General features: G+C 53.1%; 1 protein-coding gene across 9 annotated transcripts in view; it reads right to left on the bottom strand.

Annotated features, from left to right (window-relative positions):
- Nucleotides 1-22823, bottom strand: part of BRF1 (BRF1 RNA polymerase III transcription initiation factor subunit) — a 69527-nt gene that overhangs the window by 26771 nt on the left and 19933 nt on the right. For 8 of the 9 annotated variants that reach the window (XM_067709524.1, XM_067709117.1, XM_067708956.1 and 5 more), the window contains 2 exons: nucleotides 16124-16297; nucleotides 2125-2156 (listed from right to left, as the gene is read on the bottom strand). The exons of the other annotated variant lie outside the window; for it this stretch is intronic. In XM_067709524.1, coding sequence (XP_067565625.1) covers nucleotides 2125-2156; nucleotides 16124-16297 — 206 coding nt within the window. The remainder of the gene's footprint in view (nucleotides 1-2124; nucleotides 2157-16123; nucleotides 16298-22823) is intronic. 9 annotated transcript variants of the gene reach the window in all.

Here is a 22823-nt window from a genome sequence, read left to right as displayed (position 1 = left end):
TGTCCAGGCAGCAGAGGGCACCCCCCACCCCACTGGCAGTCACTCTGTCCTCCAAGATCCCCATCACAAGGGCTGGGGGCTCCCGGGGATGCCTGCCACCAAAGCACACGTGTCAGTGTGCATCCTCCTCCGCTGGGTTCCCACCAGGCTCCTGCATCCCGACCCTCCTGCCTCATCCTCTGCTGAGGCCAGAGCAGAACGGACCTGCCACCCGGCGTGCTGTCTCCACCCTCCCTGCAGCACATCCCGACCCTGCCTGCCCACGCCATGACCCCCACCACCCCAACCCCGGGACCTAGGCAGACGAAGCCTGAATGCTGCAGGAAAGCGTTCTCTGAACAACTTCAAGTGGAAAATCAAATTTTAAAAAGGATATGCCTGTAAAATGTGTGGTTATTGCCAGAGATGCTTTGATGGTCACTCTCCTGTGTCTGCGGCTGTGGGGGTGGCCAGCCCTCCCTGTGCCCCTACCACATGGCGGGCAGGCTCCGCAGACCTTGAGGGCTCCTGGCTCTGCCTCTGAGGGGCCGGGGCCCAGGCACGTGAGTGCCTATGTGTCAGCCTCACTATAAGGGGGGACAAAGGGACATCCTGCCAAGACCCTCAGGGTGCAGTGGGCCCTCCACAGCTCCTGCCAGAGGGTGTTGGCTGTGAGCTGAACCCAGGGAGAAGCCCACCTTGGTGCGCGTGTGAGTGAGAACAGAGTGAGCCCTGAGCCTTCAGCTCATGTCCTCTAAGCGCTCAGCCCTCGGCAGTGCAAGCCTCCGAGTGGGACCCTCACCCGACACGCGTGCTCCACACCCACAATCAGCTGCAGACACGTGTGTCCTGTGAGTGCTGAGCCTGTCCCAGCCCCTCCAGGGCGGGGCCAGCGTGGGAGGCTGGGAGCGGGGGGCTGGGGGGTGACGGTTGCCAGGTCACCTCCCACCTTCCCAGTGCCCAGGTTGGGCTCTGCCCAAGACCAGGGGGCCCGAGGCTCACCCTTCCACCTGAGGTGTTAGAACTGTCTGTGTGTGTCCAGCCTGAACGTACGGGGTCTCACTGGTCAGCACAGTGACTCTCCGCTGGGCCCTGATCCAGCTCCAGGTGAGTGGGTGCATCTACTCTGTCACCCTCTCCCACCTGAACCCTGACTGGTGTCCCACTTCCCAAGGTGTGAAGCAAGAAAGTACTGGAGCACCTCCCTCTCCCTCCCAAGTGGTGCCCATGCACTTCTGGAGCGCTGTCCTGTGCCAGCCCTCACTCCTGTCCTTCCTGGGAGTCACCAGGATGGAAACCAGGCCACGTGGCCTTGCCCTGACCAAACGCAGCACTGGAGTGCTGGATTTTCACGATTCCAAGGGATTATGTTTAGCGTGACCCCTGAATATTTCAGCAGGGCTCCTGAGAGATGCCATTTATAAAGGCACCTGGGAGAACACAAATGCAGGTGGCATCTGAGTTCAGTGAAGGTCTGTCTGCCGGCACCGAGGGCACTGAAGGCCCAGCACCGGGCTTGCGAGGAAGCTTCCCCGTGGGGGTGGGATTCCTACGAATTCTGCATGAGTCCTCACACTGCAGTCACGTCTGCTTTCCATGACATTAGTTTTCCTTCCGAGCCCTCAGTGGAGTGATCACCACAGAGCCCAACTCCAGGGCACGGGGCCAAGCTCGCCCCAGCCCCAGCGCCATCACCAGGGACAAGTGCGGAGTTGCGGTGGCTCCGCCCCGGCGCTGCTCCCACCCCGCGAGCGTCCCATCCACACAGGTGTCCCTCTTGTTGGGTCTTTCCATTACCGTCAGGCATTTGGAAATGAGAGGTGCCTTCCTGGAACTCAGAAAGCAAGTTTCCCTAAATAGACTGTAAATGTAAGTTTTTATATGTTTAAAATGTATGCATGTGAGTCCATTTTTCTTTTCTTTTAAAGAATCTCCCTTGCCTTGGACAAAGTTCACCTGGGTCTCTCCATTGGTTCTAAGGCCAGGGCTGCCCAGCCCCCGGGACAACACCATCACCCTGTGTCCACTGTCTCCCTACCCACTCCATTTGCCAGTTTCCAAACAGAGACCCACACCCTGTGTGTCCTTCGCCTGTGGACCCTCCCAGCCGGGGCAGGAAAGGGCTGAGAAAGGAAACGCATCTACCTGGAGCAGGTCGCTGAGGTCGAGGAGCATGTCTGCAAGGGGAGTCAAGGAGCAGTGCCCGGCCCACAGGCTCCGGCCACCTCACAGCTTCCAGGAGGCAGACCCCTGCTGTAGGGCTAAGCTCGGCACTGGATCGTGAGGGCAGAGTGAGGCAGCCGCGTCAGGGCTCAACTTCTGGGAGACCTCCGAGTCAGTACCGGACGAGGGGGAGTGGAGCTGGGGTGGGGGCCTGCAACACGGTTCTCGGAGTGCAACTGCCTTGGCGGGGCGGCTCCCGCATCTGTGTGGGCCCTGCCCAGCCAGGGGTCCCCTGCTCCGAGGGGCCTCCCGCCCCGGCCTGCCCAAGAAGTGCGCAACCACACTCACTGCATCTCACGAGCATCCGCTGAGCGGCTGCTGGGTACCCAGCAGTGTCCTGTGTCCCAGGACTCAAGGCTCCTGGGGGACAGACACACACACCAGGCTGCCACTTTTGGTGGCCGGTAGGCACCACTTCGGTACTGGTGCTCGAGGGGGCAGCTGTGGGGACTCTGGCGTGGGACCTATCCTTGCTCTCAGCAGATGGTTAAGTAGTAACCAGAATATGTCCTAAGCGATTCAAAACTCAGCCAGACACATACACAGAAATATAAAACACGAGCCACTGAGAAAGGCAACTTGTCAAATGAAGTGAACTTAGCGTCATTCATGGATATCCTATGGCTCTGAGAAGTGACTAAGAAAGAAATCCCCACGATGCTGAACCAGAGCCCAGACCAGGTGTCCAGAGGGAAAGCCTGGGCCCCGCAAAGCAAGGAGAGAGGAAATCCCAGTGCCAAAGCCTCACACCGGGCGGCCAGCATTGGAACGTGGCCTCCAAGGTCCTCGAATCAAAGGCACCTCGTTTCTCAGTCTGAAGGCAGACGTTTCATCAGAGTGTAGTCACAGTAAGACAGATAATGCTACAGTGCAGACCAACAAACTAGTGAGAAGCACTTCGAAAAAAAGAGAAGTGAAATCACAAGAAATGAAAGGAAGACCACCGTAAATATATAAGCAGGAATCAGTGACAAAAGAACAAATTAACATAGCCAAGAGACTATACGCCCTAAGATTCCAACTCTATGACATTCTGGAAAAAGCAATATTGTGGAGACAGTGAAAGGGTCAGGGTGGCCAAGGGTCAGGTGGGAGGATGAACAGGCGGGGCACGGGATTTTCAGGGCAGCGAAGCTGCTGGTATGATACCACGATGGTGGACACGTGGCCTTTCACTCGTCAAACGCATGGAGCATGGACCACCGAGAGTGAGCCCTCACATCAGCTATGGACTTCAGTTAACAATACTGTACCAACACGGGTCCATCAATTATAACACACAGCACACTGACATGAGCTGATCACAGGGAAACTCTGTGCTGGGTGGAGAATACGGAACTCTGCACAATTTCTTCATGAATCTAAAACTGCTCTTCATACTAATAAAATAAATGCAAAAAATGGGCAAAAGTTTTGAACAGAGGTTTCATAAGAGAAGCAAAGAGCCCTCCCCCAGCAGCTATCACAGAAAAGCAAACTAAAGCACCCCTACAACAGCAACAGATGACCGCAGCTGCCACGCCCGCCGGCAGGGCGCCCAGTGGAACACCGGCCCTGCTCGAGGGCCTCCGACCACGTGGAGAGGAAAAAAGAATGTTCACAGCAGCTCCGTGCACAAGAGCAAAAGACCGGGAACAGCCCGGGGGTCCGTCGACAGAGACACCGATGACCTGTCACACACTCGCCCCATGGAGACAAGACGGCAGAGGCCTGCCAGGCGACAGACCTGCAGGAAGAGCACACAGCCGCATCCCGGACAGGGCGTTCCAGAACAAGCAAAACTAACCCACGGGCGTCACCAGGAGAGCGGGTGCCTCTGGGGTGGGGTGTTGGCGCCGCCCTGCATCCTGACAGAAGACCTGGTCTCACAGACACATGCGCTCCTCAGAATTCATCAAATGGCACGATGAAGACTTGTGCATTTCATTTTATGCCAATTTTACCTTAAAAGGAAATAAGAACCATAAACAAATACTGGTATCTAGTCAGTTAATAAGCTGCCTGCTGAAGGGCCTGGGGGCACTGAATAGATGTCTGCACCCTACTTTGAAAAACACCAAAAAAGGACAGGCTGAGGGATGGCTGGCGGGTGGGAGGGGGCCGAGCATAGACTAGCAAGGTGTGGATGGAGACGCTGGGGTGGGGGGCGCCCACTGCATAATCACTCCTTTCAACTTTGCCACGTGTTTGATATTTTTCATAATAAAATGATGGGGGGGATGTGTGTATTTTATAAGGGAGATTGGGATTCAACTTCTAACCAACTTACAGTGAAATGACAGTGGCAGGGCACCTGGCCCGTGCCCACAGGAGCGTCTAGACAGCCCTGGTTCCTCTCGGAGTGGGGTGATCTGAATTACGTGCTTCCTGAACGAGCCCCCCCACCCATGCCCCATCCTGGGCCAGAGCCCACCAGCGCCCCCGGGGCCTGGGCCTCAGTGGGTCCAACTGATGGGCGTTTGGGGTTCTATGGCTTGGAAAAGTCTCCTGTCTGGCCGGCCCCTGGGCCAGTGTCCTTCCCAGGAGCCGTTCCCTTTTGCTAGGCAGCTGCATCCAACCTCGGTGCAGAGACCCCAGACCCCCAAACCTGCTGGGACGGTAAGTAAGCCCACAGATGAGGCCTGCGTGAAGCCCTGGCTCAGCGTGAGTGTCGTTCTGTTGGCCTCTCTGTCTCCCTCCCGTCCTCCTGGGGCCTAGCCGTATTCTAGCGGGCGGCACTTCTGCTCAACGAACACCCACTTGAGTGCCTGTCCTAGAAGAGGTGCATCGGCACAAAGACGGGTGGCGGATAGAACACCTTCAGAAGATCCTGGACGTTCCTGAGGGTCCAAAGGCCAGAGTGCGTCCAGTGGGTTTAGAAAACGCACGGCAGCCCATGCTGGGCGACCACTGTCCCTGGGGCCTGGGAGTAGCTCCGCCCTGAGAGGACGGGAGACCCTCTGGCGGGCCCACACAGCACTGCTGGGAAAACAATCACAGACGGGACCTGATTTAAACTGAGACTCATTTTTGGTCAAAGGAAAAGTTTACAGAGATCTAAATAAGGCAGAACTAAAGGTCAAAAGAGCGTGATATTCCTCTACGCTGCCTCTGATACAGTGTCTCTCCGGGTGAAAAACTGCCCCTGCCCATCCAGAAGGTTCGAAATGTCATGTGTGTGCGTGGACGCCACACCTGAGGAAGGACAGTGAGGCCAGGGGTCAGCCACGTGAGCCCACAGCACCCTCCCGGGGCCGCACCGGACACGAGCCGGTGAGTCCCAGAACGACGGTACCATCAGCACTGACGAGCCGAACCTCGACGTCCCTGAGGACGACCTGCCCAGCAGCCACCCACCCTCTAACCCCGCGGGGCCCCCCTGCCCTGGCGAGCCCTTCCCCAGGCAGCCGGCCCACAGCCCTGTTTAGAGCAGGAGCTCGCAGCCACGCCCTACCAAGGACAAAGGCCACCAGGACACCTGCACCGGTTATTTCTGGGCAGTGCCGCTGTACCTGCACAGCGACATGGAGCCCTGATGTAAGTCTCTAAGAGATCACCCAAGTCCTGGAGGCAGTCCACAAAGGGGCTGGGAGTGGAAGCAGGCATCCAGGGGAGTTACAGGGCTGTGTGACAAGGCAGGGCGGCGCCTGGACGCGGGCTGCGGGGCAGCGGGGCGGGGGGGGTCGTGGGGGTGTGGTGGGCGGCAGCCAGGAGCCACCGAGGAAAAGGAAGGGCTTCCCGTTGCGCCAGGGGCCCTGCCAGCTGCCCCTGCTCCCCCTCAGGGCACTGGCTGCCCTCACGGCACCAGGCAGAGGCCAAGGCCACAGCCTGGAGCTCACAGAGCCCCACCCGGGGGAAGATAAAATGGAGGGCTCGGGGACCTCCAAGACAGCCAGCCTCGAGGCGCCCAACTGTCGAGAAGTGGGCCAAACACCACGCACTCAGGCTCCCTCCAGGCCCTGGTCAGGTCCTGCTCCGCACAGGCACAAGGGCGCAGAGGCTTAACGCCACGGCCAGCGGCAGTCAGCCTGGAGAAGAGAAAGTGGGCAGGGACCCCTGTGATGGCACTGCCAGGTCCTGCCCAGGTCCTGAGCCGAGCACACCCCAAGATGTGCAGTGAGGACCCAGACAGGCCAGCCTCCACTGGACCCAGGCTAGCTCCCCACAACTCTCTGCCTGCCAGAGGAAACGAAGTCCCCTGCGGGGGCAAAATTACCCACAGTTGCCACAGGTTTTCAAACACTATATCCAGCACTTCGATAAAAATTTACCAAGCATGACAAGAGACAGGACCAAATAACCAAAACCAAAAGAAAACTCAGGCAATAAAAACAGAACCACCGGGCTTCCCTGGTGGCGCAGTGGTTGAGAGTCCGCCTGCCGATGCAGGGGACACGGGTTCGTGCCCCAGTCCGGGAAGATCCCACATGCCGCGGAGCGGCTGCACCCTGAGCCATGGCCGCTGAGCCTGCGCGTCCGGAGCCTGTGCTCCGCAACGGGAGAGGCCACAGCAGTGAGATACCCGCGTACCACAAAAAAAAAAAAAAACAGAACCACCAATGACCCCACTGTTGGAGTTACTAAAGGCTTTCATATAACTGCAGAGACGGAGAATTTTACCAAAGAACTGGAATCTAATCTAAAGAATCTAATGTAAAACAGTCATTGAAGTTGGGAAGTTAACAGATGGGTTAACAGCCAGTTGGACACTGCAGAGGAAAGGATGAAAGAACTCAAGACAGGTCACTGGACAATATTCAGAGTGAAACAGAGACAGGACAAATTCAAAAAACGGAATGGAAAATACACAACACAACCTGAGACATAAGGAAAGGGTCTAACGTGTGTGCAACTGGGATCCTAGAAAGGGAACAGAGAAAGAACAGCAGAGAAATGTCTGAAAAGATACCTCCCAAGATTTCCCCAAAACAGACAAAAGACATTAAGTCACAAATACCAGAAGTTCTACAAATAACAAGCTGGACAAATACAAAGGAAACCACATCTAAGTATATCAGAGTCAAACCCCTGAAAGAAAAACAAAGCTATTTCTTAGAAGCAGGTAGTGATAAGAGATGGTAACTTTCAAATAGTGACAAGACGATGTAACGCCCACTCCACAGCACCACAGAAGGCAGAAGGCAGAAGCGGGATGACAGCAGTAAAGCTCCAGGAGAAACACCTGCTGCCCCAGAAGTCCACACTCACTGAAAATACCTTTCAAAATGAGGACAAAACAAAGATGTTTTCACATAAACAAAAGCTGAAGGAGTCTTCTCCTAGGAGGCATACTGCTTTTCAGACAGAGGGCAATGATCCCAGATGAAACCACAGAAACACAGGAATGGAAAGGGTCAGAGCAGGTAGGTGTGAGTGAACACACTAACGGCTGGGGAAGCAGTGCCCACAGCGCCCCTAGCAGGGCCCGGAAGAGCATGTCCTGCCAGGAAAGGCCAGCTTCTAACTTAAGGTCAAGGGCACAGGACACAGTCTCTAGGGTAACCACCAAAGCAGTAATAAGTAAATAAATAACAAAGTATTTGAAGGAAAACAGAATAACGAAATACTTGACTAAGAGGTTGTAAGAAAGGAAAAACAGAGAACAAATAGAAAAATAGTAAGATATTAGAATTAAATTCAAATATATCAATAAGCACACTGAACTTAAATGGATGAAATTCTCCAATAAAAAATACTTTAAGACTTGGGCTTCCCTGGTGGTGCAGTGGTTGAGAGTCCGCCTGCCGATGCAGGGGACACGGGTTCGTGTCCCGGTCTGGGAAGATCCCACATGCCGTGGAGTGGCTGGGCCCGTGAGCCATGGCCACTGAGCCTGCGCATCCGGAGCCTGTGCTCCGCAACAGGAGAGGCCACAACAGTGAGAGGCCCGCATACCACAAAAAAAAAAAAAAAAAAAATTTTAAGACGATAAAAAAAATTAGACAAATACACACAATTATGTAACCGAGCAGGACCCTGTGGGGCCTTCCCAGAACAGGACTCCTCCACCTCAGACAAGCCGCCCACCTGCCTTTCGTCTGTAGAAAAACTTTAGTCAAAGAATAAATTTAACCAGAGCAGTGAAGAAAATTGCAGAAAGAAAGGAAAACAGTCAAGCAAGACAAAATAATAATAGTTTAGCCATTAAACAAAGTCAAGGACCTTTAGCTCCTCCTCAAGGGTGAGAGATACTGTTCTGAGCCACCATCCTCGACACTGTTTTACAGATACTGAAACCCCCACCAGGTGGAAGAAGTTAACTGCATGCTGCCCCCAAGCACCGAGACCCCAGACCAGTCGGAACCAGAAGGCTGAGGATGTTGACTCCCGACTAGCTCTCCAACAACCAATCAGAAAAGCGTCCATGAGCTGATCACGCCCCCCACAACCCCCTCCCCCACTCTGTCTTTAAAAACCTTTCCCTGAAAGCCTCTGGGGAGTTAGGCTCTACTGAGCACCAGCTGCCTGGACTCCTTGCTTGGCGCCTGCAATAAACCCTGCACTTTCCTTCACCACAGCCAGTGTCAGCAGGTTGGCTTTACTGCACGTGGGTGAGCAGACCCGAGTTTGGTTCAGTAGCAGTTATATGCTGCTTATGAGATACATGAAATATATCATGAAGGATTGAATTTTAAAATATGGGAAAAGACAGACCACGCACATACTCAGCAAAAGAAAGCGGGTATAGTTATACTAACACCCAACACAGCAGAATTTAAGGGGAAAAGCGTTTGGTGATAAAGAGGGACATTTTATAACGTTAAGCGTCATTTCCACCAGGAAGATACAGGATCCTGAATCTGTATCCTCTTAACACAGCATCAGAATATAATGGGAGGGCTTCCCTGGTGGCACAGTGGTTAAGAATCCGCCTGCCAATGCAAGAGACACGGGTTCGAGCCCTGGTCCGGGAAGATCCCACAAGCCGCGGAGCAACTAAGCCCGTAAGCCACAACTACTGGGCCTGCACTCTAGAACCCGCAAGCCACAACTACTGAAGCTCATGCGCCTAGAGCCCGTGCTCCGCAACAAGAGAAGTCACCGCAATGAGAAGCCCGTGCACCGCAGGAAGAGTAGCCCCCACTCGCCACAACTAGAGAAAAGCCCACGCACAGCAATGAAGACCCAACGCAGCCAAAAAGAACAAAAAATAAATATAATAAAATAAATTTATTAAAAAAAAAAAGAATATAATGGGAAACCAACAAGATAAAAGGAAAAGTAGATAAGTCCACATCTGCAGTGGGAGTTTTAACACTCTTCTTTAGAACCAGGGGACCGAAAAATTGGTAAGGATGATTTGAACGGGACTAACCAACTTGACCTAATGGACATTTATAGACCGCTCCACCCAACAGGTGCAGATACCCATTCCTTTGAAGTGCACATGACGCGGCCACCAAAATAGACCATGCACTGAGCTGTAAATCAAATCTCAGCACACTGGGAAAAAAGGGAAATCATTCAGTGTTTGTCCTCTGACCACAATGGGATTATACTAGAAACTGATAACACAGAGATAATAGAAAACTCCCAACAGTTTTCAAAACAAGTGGTACACTTGTAAATGACTTAATATCTAAAAGAAATAAAAATGGAAATTAGAAAATATTTTGAACTGATCATAGTAAAAATGTGACACATCAAAACTGTGTGATGTAACTAAAACCTGCCTAGAGAGAAATTTATAGTCTCAAATGCTTATGTTAGGAGAAACAGAAAAAATGAAAATCAAGAACCTAAGAAAGCTGAAAATAGTAAATTAAACTGAAAGAATCTAGAAGGAACGAAATAATAAAAGTAAATCAATGAAATATAAAATAAACGTACAATACAGATAAACAACACAGCGGAAGCCTGGCTCTTTAAGAAGGCTGGTAAGAGCGCTGGTGAGGCTGCAGAGGAACTGGAGCCCTCCTACACTGCTGGCAGGAATGCAAGATGGCCCAGCTACTTCGGGAAGCAGTCCAGCCGTGCCTCACAGTTGAACACAGAGCTCCAATGATAGCTTACACGATCCCATGTACATGAAATGTCCAGAACGGCAAACACAGAGTGGCAGAAAGCAGACTGCTGCTTGTTTAGGACTGGTGGCACGAGAGACATGCGTCCTGAGGCGATGACAATGCTCTAGCGTTGACCGTGGGGATGGCTGCACACTTGTGTGCATGTAACTGAAAACCAGTGACTTGCACAACATAACGGGTGAACTTCATCTCAACAAAGCCATTACCAAGGAAAAGACTAATAAAACTGGCAACCCCCTAGCAACATGGAGTAAAGAAAAAAAAGGCAAAATTACAAACATAAGACATGACAGAGGGGTCGTCACTACAAGTGCCGCAGACACGAAAGGGAAACCGGGAATGTTAAGGATAACTTTACTCTGATACATCTGGTCTCTGAAGTGACACAGACAAAGCCTTTGCAAAATACAACCTAGCAAAACTGGAATGAGAAGCAGAAAGGCTGGCTAGTTCCACATCTACTACAGAAACTGAAGCCACAAGTACGATCTTACCACAAAGAAAGCTAAAGGCCCCGATGGCTTCACTGTGAGTCTTCCCAAACATTTCAAGAGGAAACAGTACTGGTCGCCACTGGACTGCCCAGGGTGCAGGGCACGAGGGGGCACCTCCCAGCGTCGGGGCAAGCACGGCTGCGACACATCCAGTTGACGAGGACACCGCAAGAACACAGGCCACCTGCACAGCTCCACCCAAAATACCAGCAATACCTGGAGAGGGTAACTTGGCATGACCACATCTGGGTATGCAAGGGTGCTTTAACCTTAAAAATCAGTCAGTGTGGTGGTCCAACGGTTAGGACTCCAAGCTCCCGCTGCCGGGGGCCCAGGTTAGATCCCTGGTCAGGGAACTAAGCTCCCGAAAGCCGCGTGGTATGATACCCCCCAAAAAAATCGGTCAGTGTAATTCACCTCGGCGCAGATTAAGGGGAAAAACCCCACATGACGATCATACCGATACAGACACAGATGACTCAACACCCTTCACTATAAAAGCTCCTGGCAATTAGGGAAAAGGAAACACCTTCAACCTGTTACCTGATAAAGGCATCTTAGAGCACACGTCTAAGGCGCTGGAAACGCTCTTGGGAGCCAGGACAGAGCCGAGGACACCCCCGCTCCTGCGCCCTGCTTCACCCCTTCACACCCCACAGGGCACCACAGGCATGCAGACAGCCAAGAGAAACACACGACAGGCATACAGATCAGAAGGGAGCAACTAAAACTGGCAGCGGACACAACTGTATACATTAAGAAAACAAACAAGAGGGCTTCCCTGGTGGTGCAGTGGTTAAGAATCTGCCTGCCAATGTAGGGGACACGGGTTCGAGCCCTGGTCTGGGAAGATCCCCCATGCCACGGAGCAACTAAGCCCGTGCGCCACAACTACTGAGCCCGCATTCCCCAACGACTGAAGCCCGTGCGCCTAGAGCCCATGCTCTGCAACAAGAAAAGCCACCGCAATGAGAAGTCCACACACCGCAACAAAGAGCAGCCCCCGCTCGCCGCAACTAGAGAAAGTTCACACGCAGCAACGAAGACCCAACGCAGTCAAAAATAAATAAATAAATAAAATTTTTTAAAAAAGAAAAAGAAAACAAAGCAAGAGATCCCAAAGCTCAATTAGTGAGACTGCTCACTGCGTTTTGTATTTTTAGATCTAAAGTCAGCACACCTCAGCTGCGCTTCTATACACTGGAATCACAAGACACCATTACCCGCGCTTGAAACACAAATACTTAGGAATCAATCTAACGAACAAAGTGCAAGACCTCCTCATCAAAGATGAGAGACAGCAGAGAACACCTCAAGAAATAAGGGAGGGCTTCCCTGGTGGCGCAGTGGTTGGGAATCCGCCTGCCAATGCAGGGGACACGGGTTCGAGCCCTGGTCCGGCAAGATCCCACATGCTGCAGAGCGGCTAAGCCCATGGGCCACAACTACTGAGGCCTGCACACCTAGAGCCCGTGCTCCACAACGGGAGAAGCCACTGCGATGAGAGGCCTGTGCACCGCAACAAAGAGTAGCCCCCGCTCGCCGCAACTAGAGAAAGCCCATGCACAGCAACGAAGACCCAACACAGCCATAAATAAATTAATTAATTAATTAAAAAAAATTTTTTTCTTCAATTCTTAGGTTGTCCCTGGGGAGGCAAGCAGAGGGGGAGGGGCGGAGGGAAGCAGGTAATGGTAGGCTGGGGAGAAGGGAGTCCCCAGCTTCACTGCCCTCCAAGAAAGAAGATCCCCAGGTGAACCTGAGAAGAGGGACAGAAGCTCATTCTGGAAGCCCCCCCGCCCCAGATCTGCAGACCAGAACCCGCTGTTAACAAGACCCTGGGTGTCTGAAGCCTAGGAGAGAAGAAGATCTGAAGGTCACGGTGGGCAGGACACGGCTGTGGCCGTGGGCACGCTCTACACAGAAAGGGTGACAGATGACAGCAGCCTCCTGGCCTAGACCACTGCTAGGGCTCACTTGCTCATACACAGACCTGCTGGCAGTTCGGCTGGAACCCAATAAATACCAAAGACTTAAAAAATAGCTGTGGGCAAAAACACACCTCCCATGGATGTGTTTCACGAGAAGTTGTGGTGAGATTTCCCTAGGGGCACAGTGGATAAGACTCCACGCTCCCAATACAGGGGGTCCGGATTCAATCCCTGGTCCTGGAACTAGATTCCACATGCATGCCGCAACTAAACGTTCGCATGCCACAACTAAGGAGCCCACGTGCTGCAACTAAGGAGCTGGCAAGCCACAACTAAGGAGCCCACGAGCCACAACTAAGGAGCCCGCCTGCCTCAACTAAGACCCAGTGCAACCAAATAAATAAATAAATAAATAAATAAATAACTTCCCTGGCGGTCCAGTGGTTAAGACTTTGCCTTCAAATGCAGGGAGTGCAGGTTCAATCCCTGGTCAGGGAGCTAAGATCCCACATGCCTCAAGGCCAAAAAAATCAAAACATAAAACAGAAGCAATATTGTAACAAATTCAATAGGGACTTTGAAGATGGCCTATGTTAAAAAAAAAGGGGGGGATTCCCTGGTGGTCCAGTAGTTAAGACTCTGCGCTCCCAATGCAAGGAGCTTGGGTTCGAGCCCTGCTCTGGGAACTAGATCCCGCATGCATGCCACCACTAAGAGTTTGCATGATGCTACTAAAGATCCCACATGCCACACTGAAGACCCCACGTGCTGCAACTAAGACCTGGTACAGCCAAAACAGATAAATAAATAAATATTTTAAAATACATAAATAAATACATTTTTAAAAAGCTGCAGTAACCATCTGGACACACAGCTCGGGAAGATGCACTGGCTGGGTCACCGGCCTGGCAGCAACAGGGGTGTCTACTAGTCACAGCCTGAAAGTTTCTGCCAAATACCCACCCAGGGACAGACGGTCTAGAGAGCAGGTCTCTCCTCAGCCTGCCCCGGCGAAGGCTTTACCCTCTGTGGGTCGGAGGCGGGGAGGGGAGGCGCTGTCTGCAGGGCCGTTGCAGCCCCAGGCAGCAGAAACAGGAGGGCAACCTGGGGCAAGGAGAAGAGAGTGAATGAAGCCTTCAGATGCGCTCTAGGGGCTTGGAATTTACGTGGAAGGAAAGGAGGTGGCACTGGTGGGCGTCAGACAAGTCTGGGGACCCCGCTGGGGGATGGGGGCAGGGGAGTGTCGTCAACCAGAAGAGGACAGAGAAGACCGTGTCACACTTGTGCCCCCCCCCGCCGCCCCCAAACGGCCATCCTGAGGGGACCACCGGCAGGCCCAGCGGCCAGAGTGCTGGACTCCCCGCACACTGCTGTCTCATCTTCAACAGCTTCACAAGGTCAAAGTCAGGGCCACAAATGCACCTGTTCAAGGTGTACACTTCAATGGCTCTTAGTCTATTTACAGAGCTATGCAAACATCACCATAATCTAACTTAAAGACATTTTTATCCCTCAAAAAGAACCGCCCCTACCCCCACCCCACCCCCGTCACCACCCCCAGTCCCCGGCACCCACGGATCTGCTCTGTCTGGATCTGCCTCATCTGGACGTTTGGTATTCAGGGAATCACACAACGTGCGGCCTCCAGTGCGGCTCCTCCACGGGGCGCCGCGCCGCATCCAGGGTCACGTTTCTCTGCAGGCGGCACGCCGCTCCACCGTGTGGGAGGCACCCACCCCTCGGGTGTGGGCGAGCCGGGGCTGCTGGGCCCCGCTCACTCTCCTCCACCCGGGGGCGGGGCCACGTCTGGACCCCTGGACGAGGTGCCCGCCCCTTCGCCCCAGGGGGGCGGGAGGAGCGCGAGGCGGGGAATGGAGCAGCCGCCTCCAGAGCCCCGCCCGCCCGTACACCTGTGTCCGCTCCCCGACCGCCCCTGCGGCCCCCGCGGCTCCGGCTCCGGCTCGGGCCACGCTCAGGAGGCAGAGCGGGGCCCTGACCCGAGCGCCCGCACCTCCCTGCAGCCCCCCCCACCCGGCTCCCCACCCCGCCCGAGCCAGGCCGGGGCAGGCCTCGCCGCGGGGCAAGGCGGTGACCACGGACGGAGCTCCACTGCGCCACCTCGTGGGACCGCCAGAGCGCGCAGCTTCATCCCGTCAAGCAACAAACGCTTTTATGCTGAAACGGTACCTTTCAAAAACTGAAAGACATTTTAGTGAAAGATTCTGATATTGGGGGTCGCCCACCCACGCACACTGTCTCGAGGACCCTTCCAGCACTCCATGCAAACGGGGGCGACGGCCAGGCCACCCGCCATCGGGGAAAGCCTGCGCGGCACACGGAAGGAACAGCAGGGGAGGACAGAGCTCGAAGAGGCCACCGCTCCCACGAGAGACCAGACGCCGTGGCTCCCACGAGAGCCTCGCAGGACCGCCTCACAAGGAAGGGTGCGGATAACACGGAGCTACTCCAGCTGAAACCGTGAAAGCAGAAACGCAGACCTGGCTGGAAGATAAACTCTCTCAAAGCAGAAGGTAAGTAAGTGGGAAACAGGAAAGGAGACCAGAAGACAGGTCAGCAGGGCAGCAGAGTGAACAAAGAAGACACAAAGGGAGAAGCCACAGTGACTCCAGAAGCCGGAGACAGGAGGCCGCGGGGGAAGGGCCGCTGGGGGCACCGCACGTGGACCTCTGAGCCTGAAGACAAACAGGAGGTGCTACAGCCCGGAGAGCAACGCAGCGTCCCACACAGAGGACGCCGAACCAGGGCATCCACCTGTCCCACAGGCGCGCGGGACGCAGGGAGACTAGGGGCACCACTGTCCAAGTGCTGGGGAGACCAACTTCCAGCCCAGAATCCTGCCAGACTATCCCCAAAGCTTGGGCAGAAGGAAGACCACAGGGGGTCAGATGCTCAGAGGCGCCCGTTCTCAGAAGCCACGGGGCACGTGCTGTCACATAAGTACGAGGACACAGGGCCAGGAGCGTGGGTCCTGCAAGGAGAGGCGAGGGGAAAAGAGACACGAGGAGGCAGCGAGAGCAGAGGCCAAGTGGAGGGGCCAGAAAGCCCCAGAAGGCCCTCTTCAGGAAGGCGCAATGGACAGAATTCCCGACACACGCAAACGCCTGCAGGGCAGCCGAGGGCGCCCCACCGTCCAGGCACAAGGGGAGAGCAGAGCACCATGCTCTCGGAGAAGGCGGGGCTGGCGAGGAGGGGATGAGGTCAGCAGCCCCTCGGGACACAGGCCTGGCTACAACTGGCCAACCGCAGGAAGATGCTGAAGAGTCCTCCCCAGGGGCCGAGGGGGGACGGGCACCCAGCTGCCCAGCTCCTCAATCTGTGAAAGTCTCCTATCCGTCCAGACGGTTAATCCAACAAGGTGCTCCAATTAAACACAAACACTAAGCTACTGGGACACGGAGCCCGACAGCAGAGGGAGGCTGACCAAGAGCCAAGATGGGGTCCTCCAAGAGGTCCCCAAACCAAAGGATACGCGGGGTGCCTTCCGTCCGGCACACCAGGTAGAGGCAGGCCGCGATCACGTGGGCCATCTTCCGGCCACGGGTCAGGTGCTTGCTCACGGCCATCTTGAAGAAGTTGAAGGCTGTGTCCAGGCAGTGTTGGTTCAGCTGCAGCTGGTTCCCCAGATGATGGATCTGACGCCTCCCTAGGACACAACATGAAACGTTACCGCGGGTTCCCAACTGTCCGTTAACTGACAACTTTGTTAAAAATAAAAGGGTCACACGACCGCCTCAGCAATTTAAGATGGAAAGTGAAGATCTACCCTTTTCCTTTTACACTTTTAAGTTCACTTTTTGCATGGGTTCCAGTAAAATTTTATGTATGGACACTGGATGCAAATTTCCTATTATTTCACGTGCAGTGAGACACTCTCCTCCAGGCTGGAGTGGCATCAGGCCCAGGGGGCAAGGGCCCTTCTCAAGGGCCCTGAGCTCAGTGTGTCTGGAAAGGGCTCTGTGCAGGCCGGCCAGCCTGGTGCTGAACACCATTAAACAATATGGCCAGCAAGTTCCACACACTCAACCTCAAATGCCCCCTCCCCGTGGGTGAGCTCCCCAGGCTCTGCCTCCTGCTCCCACAGCCAGGGGGTGGGTCACGCCCACCCAGCCTTCCCTAAGGCCCCCCCGCCAGCCTCGGTGAGGCCACGGACAGCACAGGCAGATTCAGGGAGGGAGGGGCGCGGGCCCTCGCACGGCCAGGATGTCAGCTGACCCGGGCCACAGTCTGCGTCCACACCTCTTAATGAAGCAAGGCCATCTCAGAAGCTGTGGGCCAAAAGACGGCAGCAAGAGAGGAAGCAGACATGCTGCCCACGCACCAGCGAGCCATCGTGGGCCATCCCGCACGCGGCAGCGCGTTGCCCTTGTGAGCCAGAGCGCCCACAGCTTCCTACGTCTCTGCTCCAGGCCCAGCCCACACCCACCTTCATGTGCTGTGTTGGCACAGCGAGCAGACAGGTCCCAGCACAGACTCCAGTTCCACCCAGTGTCCTCGGCACCCGAGACCCTCTCTCCTCTGGCTAAGGCCGCCCTACGCTGGGCCAGGGACCTCTGCTTCGCCCACAAAGAGCTAAGAGCCGATTCCGCTGCGCTCTTTGACAAGGACCATGGGCTCAGGGAAGCGAGGGCTGTGTGGTCTCCTCCAGCCTCGGCCGCTAACGGTATGGCCCACACACCCCACACACGCCAACACTGACCGCCGGCCAAAGGTGGGCACCCAGAGAGCCAGCGCCCCGGGGAGCCGGCCACAGGCACGCAGGCTGGCAGCCCAGGGATGGGCCTGACGACCGTGGCATCAGGCAGTCAGCATGTCCCAGAAGCGTCCCTGCCCTTTGTGGCCCTGCTCCCTCGACCCCCAGCAAAGCTCGCCTGGAGCCCACACAGCTCTGAGGCCTCTGGTCAGGTTGCAGTGACAAGGGATCACGCTCGCCGCGCCAGAGCCGAGTCCGGGGAACAGCCGACATACTGACCATCTGGACAGAAAGACAGGGAGGCTGGGCACTGGCTCCCCGTCAGCACTGCATGCTCTCACGCCAGACACACCAGACAGACAAACGCGGTCCACTCCGCAGCCCAGCCGGCTTGGAGGTAAACGGGGCGGCGGATGGGAGACCTGCTAATGCCGGGGTCTCGCTCCCAGCTAGCTCCTCAGTGCGCGTTTGGGAGCTCCTGCAACGGAAGGTGAGAGAGAGATGCTCCCCAGAGGAGCTCACAGACGCCAGGACCCACCCCACCCCCCACACCATGGGCCAGGGCCCCCCCAGCAGCTTGGGGGGCTTGAAGTTATTACAGTAAGTTATAACATCTTTATTGCAATGTAAGTCACGTACTGTAACATTTGCCCACTTAAAATGTTTATAGGTTGAGTGGTTTAGTATGTTCACAGAGTTGTGCGACCCTTACCACACCTTGGTACATTTTCATCACCCAAAAGGAAACCCTGTACCCACTGGCAGTTACTCCCCACCCCCCCAAATGAGTTTTTAATTCACGCAAGTTCAGCAGCACGATTGGCAGACTGAACAGATCATATGACGCAGGCATGTGTGCAGCTTTTAAGTGCACGAAGATGTTATTAACAAATGCAAACTCATGTAAAACAGACTCCTGATTAACCAACCACAGCTTCCTCTCCTTGGAACAGTAAATGAATGCAAAAAGGCAACGCACTAGCACAGAGGGCGTTCAAATTTTTGACATTTTGTAAAAATAAGGCCTGCTTCTCCCTTCGAGACGGTGGCCAAACAGCATCCTTCCAGGACGGTGGTGACGGCAGAGAGCACGAGAATGAACACAGAGCAGCATGCGGGCAGGCAAGTGCCCCGGGAACATGTGGAAGGAGGGTCTAACCTGGCCCAGCTCAGGAAGCTAAGCCACGACATCACAGGGCTTCCCCCAGAAGCCTCCCTCGGGCCGGAAGGACCTTCACAGCGCCAGCCAGGCCTGTGCAGCTGGCCTGACTCACGGTGCACTAGCATGTCACACCTGTCCCCATGCAGCGACACACTAGAAGCCACTCCCATGGTCACATCCAGGGGCACTCAGAAGCCAATGGGTGCCCCAGGTGGGCGACAGATGTAAAGAGTTCAATTTAAGACCCGCGTTCGTATAAACATGAACTAACAACTGAGAATCTGTAGAAAACGCCAACATGAAGAGGGAGAAACACCAAGCTCCACAAGCAGACTGCTAACAGAAGAGAGCTTGGCAAGCCCCATCATAACCTCAAAATATTAGAAAGATGTCGATTCATAGAAATGTATGAATAGGCTGTAATTAAAAAGACACAGTCCGGGGATTCCTTGGTGGCACAGCAGTTAAGAATCCGCCTGCCAATGCAGGGGACACGGGTTCGAGCCCTGGTCCAGGAAGATCCCACATGCAGTGGAGCAACTAAGCCCATGTGCCACAATTACCGAGCCTGTGCACTAGAGCCCGCAAGCCACAACTACTGAGCCCGTGCACCATGACTACTGAAGCCCGTGCGCCTAGAGCCCGTGCTCCGTAACAAGAGAAGCTACCGCAGTGAGAAGCCCACGCACCGCAACGAAGAATAGCCCCCGCTCGCCGCAAACAGAGAAAGTCCAAGTGTAGCAACGAAGACCCAACGCAGCCAAAAATAAGTAAATAAATTTATAAATAAATAAATAAAAATAAAAAGAGAGCTAGGAGTTGGAGGAAGGGACTCTCCCAGAATGCAGCCCCAAAGGAGAAGGGCAGCTGCCAGGTGACAAACCACAGAGGGAGGCTCACAGCTGACATGGGCAGGCCTCTCCCTCCAGACAGGGAGCAGACTTTTAGGCAAGAAGGATTACTAGAAATAAAGAGGGCATGTGATAAGAACATACGAACACCACAGGAAGAAATAACAGCCCTACAGTGTGGAAATTAATAAGGGCAACTCGCTTAAAACGGAGGCAGGAATCCCTGAAAGGGGCGCTCCCACACCAGGCCCTCCTTCCCAGCTTGCTTCGCGTTTCTGGGCAGGAAGAAGCTGGTGCGCTGCCCTGGGAAGAGGAAGGAAGATTTTCTCCCGGCCCAGCAACAGCCCAGCCAATGAGAAACCGCCACCACCCTCAACTCTCACTTTCCTTCAATGGAGACTGGAAAACCTTCAAAGCAGTCCCGCCCAACTTCCTCCTTCCCCCGCCCCCCCCCACCCATAAAATAAGGCTCCTCTCCATTGTTGCAGGACTTGCCTGTGGTTTGCCATAGCTTGGGGGTCCCGAACTGCAATTCCCCTGCCTCTCCCGAGTAAACTCATGTTGCTGGTAACATAACTGGCTGTTGTATTTGAAGGTGGGCAACAGTATGTACTTAATAGCTTACCTTCAAAACATACAAAGTAAAACTTGACAGAACTAACAGGAAAGGGACAATGCTACCTGACAGAATTCCGAAGACTAAAATGGTGCAGGGATGAGGGCCTTAGCACAAAAGGCGCTGCTGCAGGAAAGATCTGCTGAGGGCCACTGGGAGCAGCAGGCAAGGCTTCAGGGAGAAGCAGGGTATTGCACAGCCACTAAGTTCCTCCCTGCAATCTTGCAGTAACATGTGCACATTAACATCCCCCCTCCCCGGGGAGGTGGACTCAGTTTCCCTCCCGTTTCTGAGTGCGGCTGGACTCAGTGAGTTGCTTCTAAGGGACAGAGGATGGAAAAGAAACACGTGAGACATTTTGTGGAGGACCCTGGCAGTGTTCTAGGCCAACATCACCAGAGCCAAGTCACATGACCTGAGGTAGCCCTGTTATGGGGCAAAGAGAAGGGCGCCACGTCTTTGTGGGATCTCCCCCCAGAATCCACAGCAAACTCAAACTGAGGAACCTTCTATAAAACACCCACCCAGGACTCTTCCCGTGTGTCCAGGTTGGGAGAAACTGTCACAGATGGGAGGAGACTATGGAAGGTGAGGCTACATGCATCCCGGGGGCCCTGACTGGACCCTGAAGCAGAGAGGGCATGAGTGGGCAGACCGGGACAGGGAGCCAGGTGTGCAGCGTCGTCAGCAGCCCTGTGCCACGTGCCACACCTTCTCAGCATGGATCACTGTGCCAAGGTTACGGACCATGTGTGTGTTACCGGGAAAGCTGGGAACCGGAATGCTCAGGACGCTGTATCTGCAACTCTGCTGTAAGTCTGCAGGTCTGACACCATTTTAAATAAAAACTTTAAAAAAATCCACAGAACTAAAAGGAGAAATAGCTATCTGTAACACAACATGGTAAATCAACTATACTTCGACAACAACAACAACAACAAAAAAAACAAAAAAAGAAATAGCTATCTCAAAACTTGGACGTTACAGCTAGACCAAAGCTTAGAGAAATGTACATCTTAAATGCAAATATTAGAAAAAGAAAGCCTGAAAAACTGATGAAGTTTCCAACTTAAGAAGCCAAAAAAGAATAATGAACTACACAGAAGATGTGGAAGAAAGAGAATAATAAAGAACAGAACCCAATCAAATAGCAAACACACAGCAGATCAACAAAGCCAAATGCACTCTTTGAAAAGATTAACACAATTGCTAAACTGATAAATTCCTAGCAAGATCAATCAAGAGAAAAAGGGATAAAGCATAAATTACTAATGTCAGGAATAAAAGGAGAACATCACTAAAAATCCAGGAAACACATTAAAAGCATAAGAGAATATTATGAAAGACTATGGCAACAAATCTGAATTTGAATTACTGAAACAGATATTAAATTGAAAAGCACATCTTACCAAAACTGACAAGAAGAAATAGAAAACCTAAGTGGGCCCAGTAAAATCCTATTTAAAATTGTCCTGTTAAAGAAATGTATCTGTAATTAAAATCTCCTTACAAGGAAAACTCAAAGCCCAGATGGCTTCGCTAGTAAATTCTTCCACACATTTAAAGAAGAAACAGGTAAATCACACACAGCTCTTAAGAGAACAAAAAAAAGAACAAGGTGTCAAGACCCAATGAGATTTATTCCAGAAATGTGGGGTGAGCTTCCCATTCACAAAATCAATCGGCGTAATCAATTACAATAACAAAATTAACAGAAAAAATATATCATCATTTCAATAATACAAAGAAGCATGTGACAAAATGCTAACATCATTCTCAATAACAGAGAAATACTGACCACTTCCCATCACTGTCAGGAATCAGACAAGAACACCCAATCCCACCATTCTATTCAGCACCTCCCTGGAGAGTGTAGCAACACACAGCAATAAAAGTGTAACAAAGCCCTGAAAATAAATGATGACCATAAAGACGGGAAAGGAAGAAGCAATAATGTCTAGTCCCAGACCACATGTGTGTTAATGAAGGAGAGAATTTATAAACTATTAGATTTCATAAGTAAACAAAACAATTCTCCACAAATTGATCTATAGATTCAATGCAAATCCCAATCAAAAAACCGGCAGGTTTCCCTGTGGAAACCAACAAGCTGATTCTAACATTTATTTTGAAACGCAAAGGAGCTAGAATGAACGAGCTAGAACAACAAAGCTGGAGAACTCACACCACCACGTTATCACTGGAATGCCCAGCGATCAGGACGATGTAGCACTAGCTCAGGACAGACAGACCAACCGACAGCAGTTACAGAGTGTGTCTGTGGTGTCTTACCAGAGTCTGGAATCGACTCCTCCGTCTACGGCCACTTTATTTATGGCAAATGGACCAATGCAATTGACTAGGAAAGAATGGTCTCTTTGATAAATGGTGTTGTAACTGGATGTCCACAGTGAAAAATGCGAACCTCAAGGGAGCGGATCAAGATGGTGGAGAAGTAGGACGCAGAGCTCACCTCCCACAGATACATCAAAAATACATCTACAGGGGCTTCCCTGGCGGTCCAGTGGTTAAGACTCTGCGCTTCCACGGCAGGGGGCGCGGGTTCCATCCCTGGTCAGGGAACTGAGATCCCACATGCTGCGAGGTGCGGCAAAAAATTTTTTAAAATAAAAAATACATCTACCTGTGGAACTCTCACAGAACATCTACTGAATGCTGGCAAAAGACCTCAGACCTCCAAAAGGGCAAGAAAATCTCCACGTAACTGGGTAGGACAAAAAAAAAAGGGAAAAAAGAAAGAGAGAAGGGAATCAGGACAGGACCTCTGCCCTGGGAGGGAGCTGTGAAAGAGGAAAGCTTTCCACACATGGGAAGTCCCCTCACTGGTGG

The sequence above is a fragment of the Pseudorca crassidens genome, chromosome 1 (assembly GCF_039906515.1).
Source record: "Pseudorca crassidens isolate mPseCra1 chromosome 1, mPseCra1.hap1, whole genome shotgun sequence".
NCBI lineage: Eukaryota > Metazoa > Chordata > Mammalia > Artiodactyla > Delphinidae > Pseudorca > Pseudorca crassidens.
Note: the sequence above shows the minus strand (reverse complement) of the source record. Positions and strands in the feature narration are given on the sequence as shown.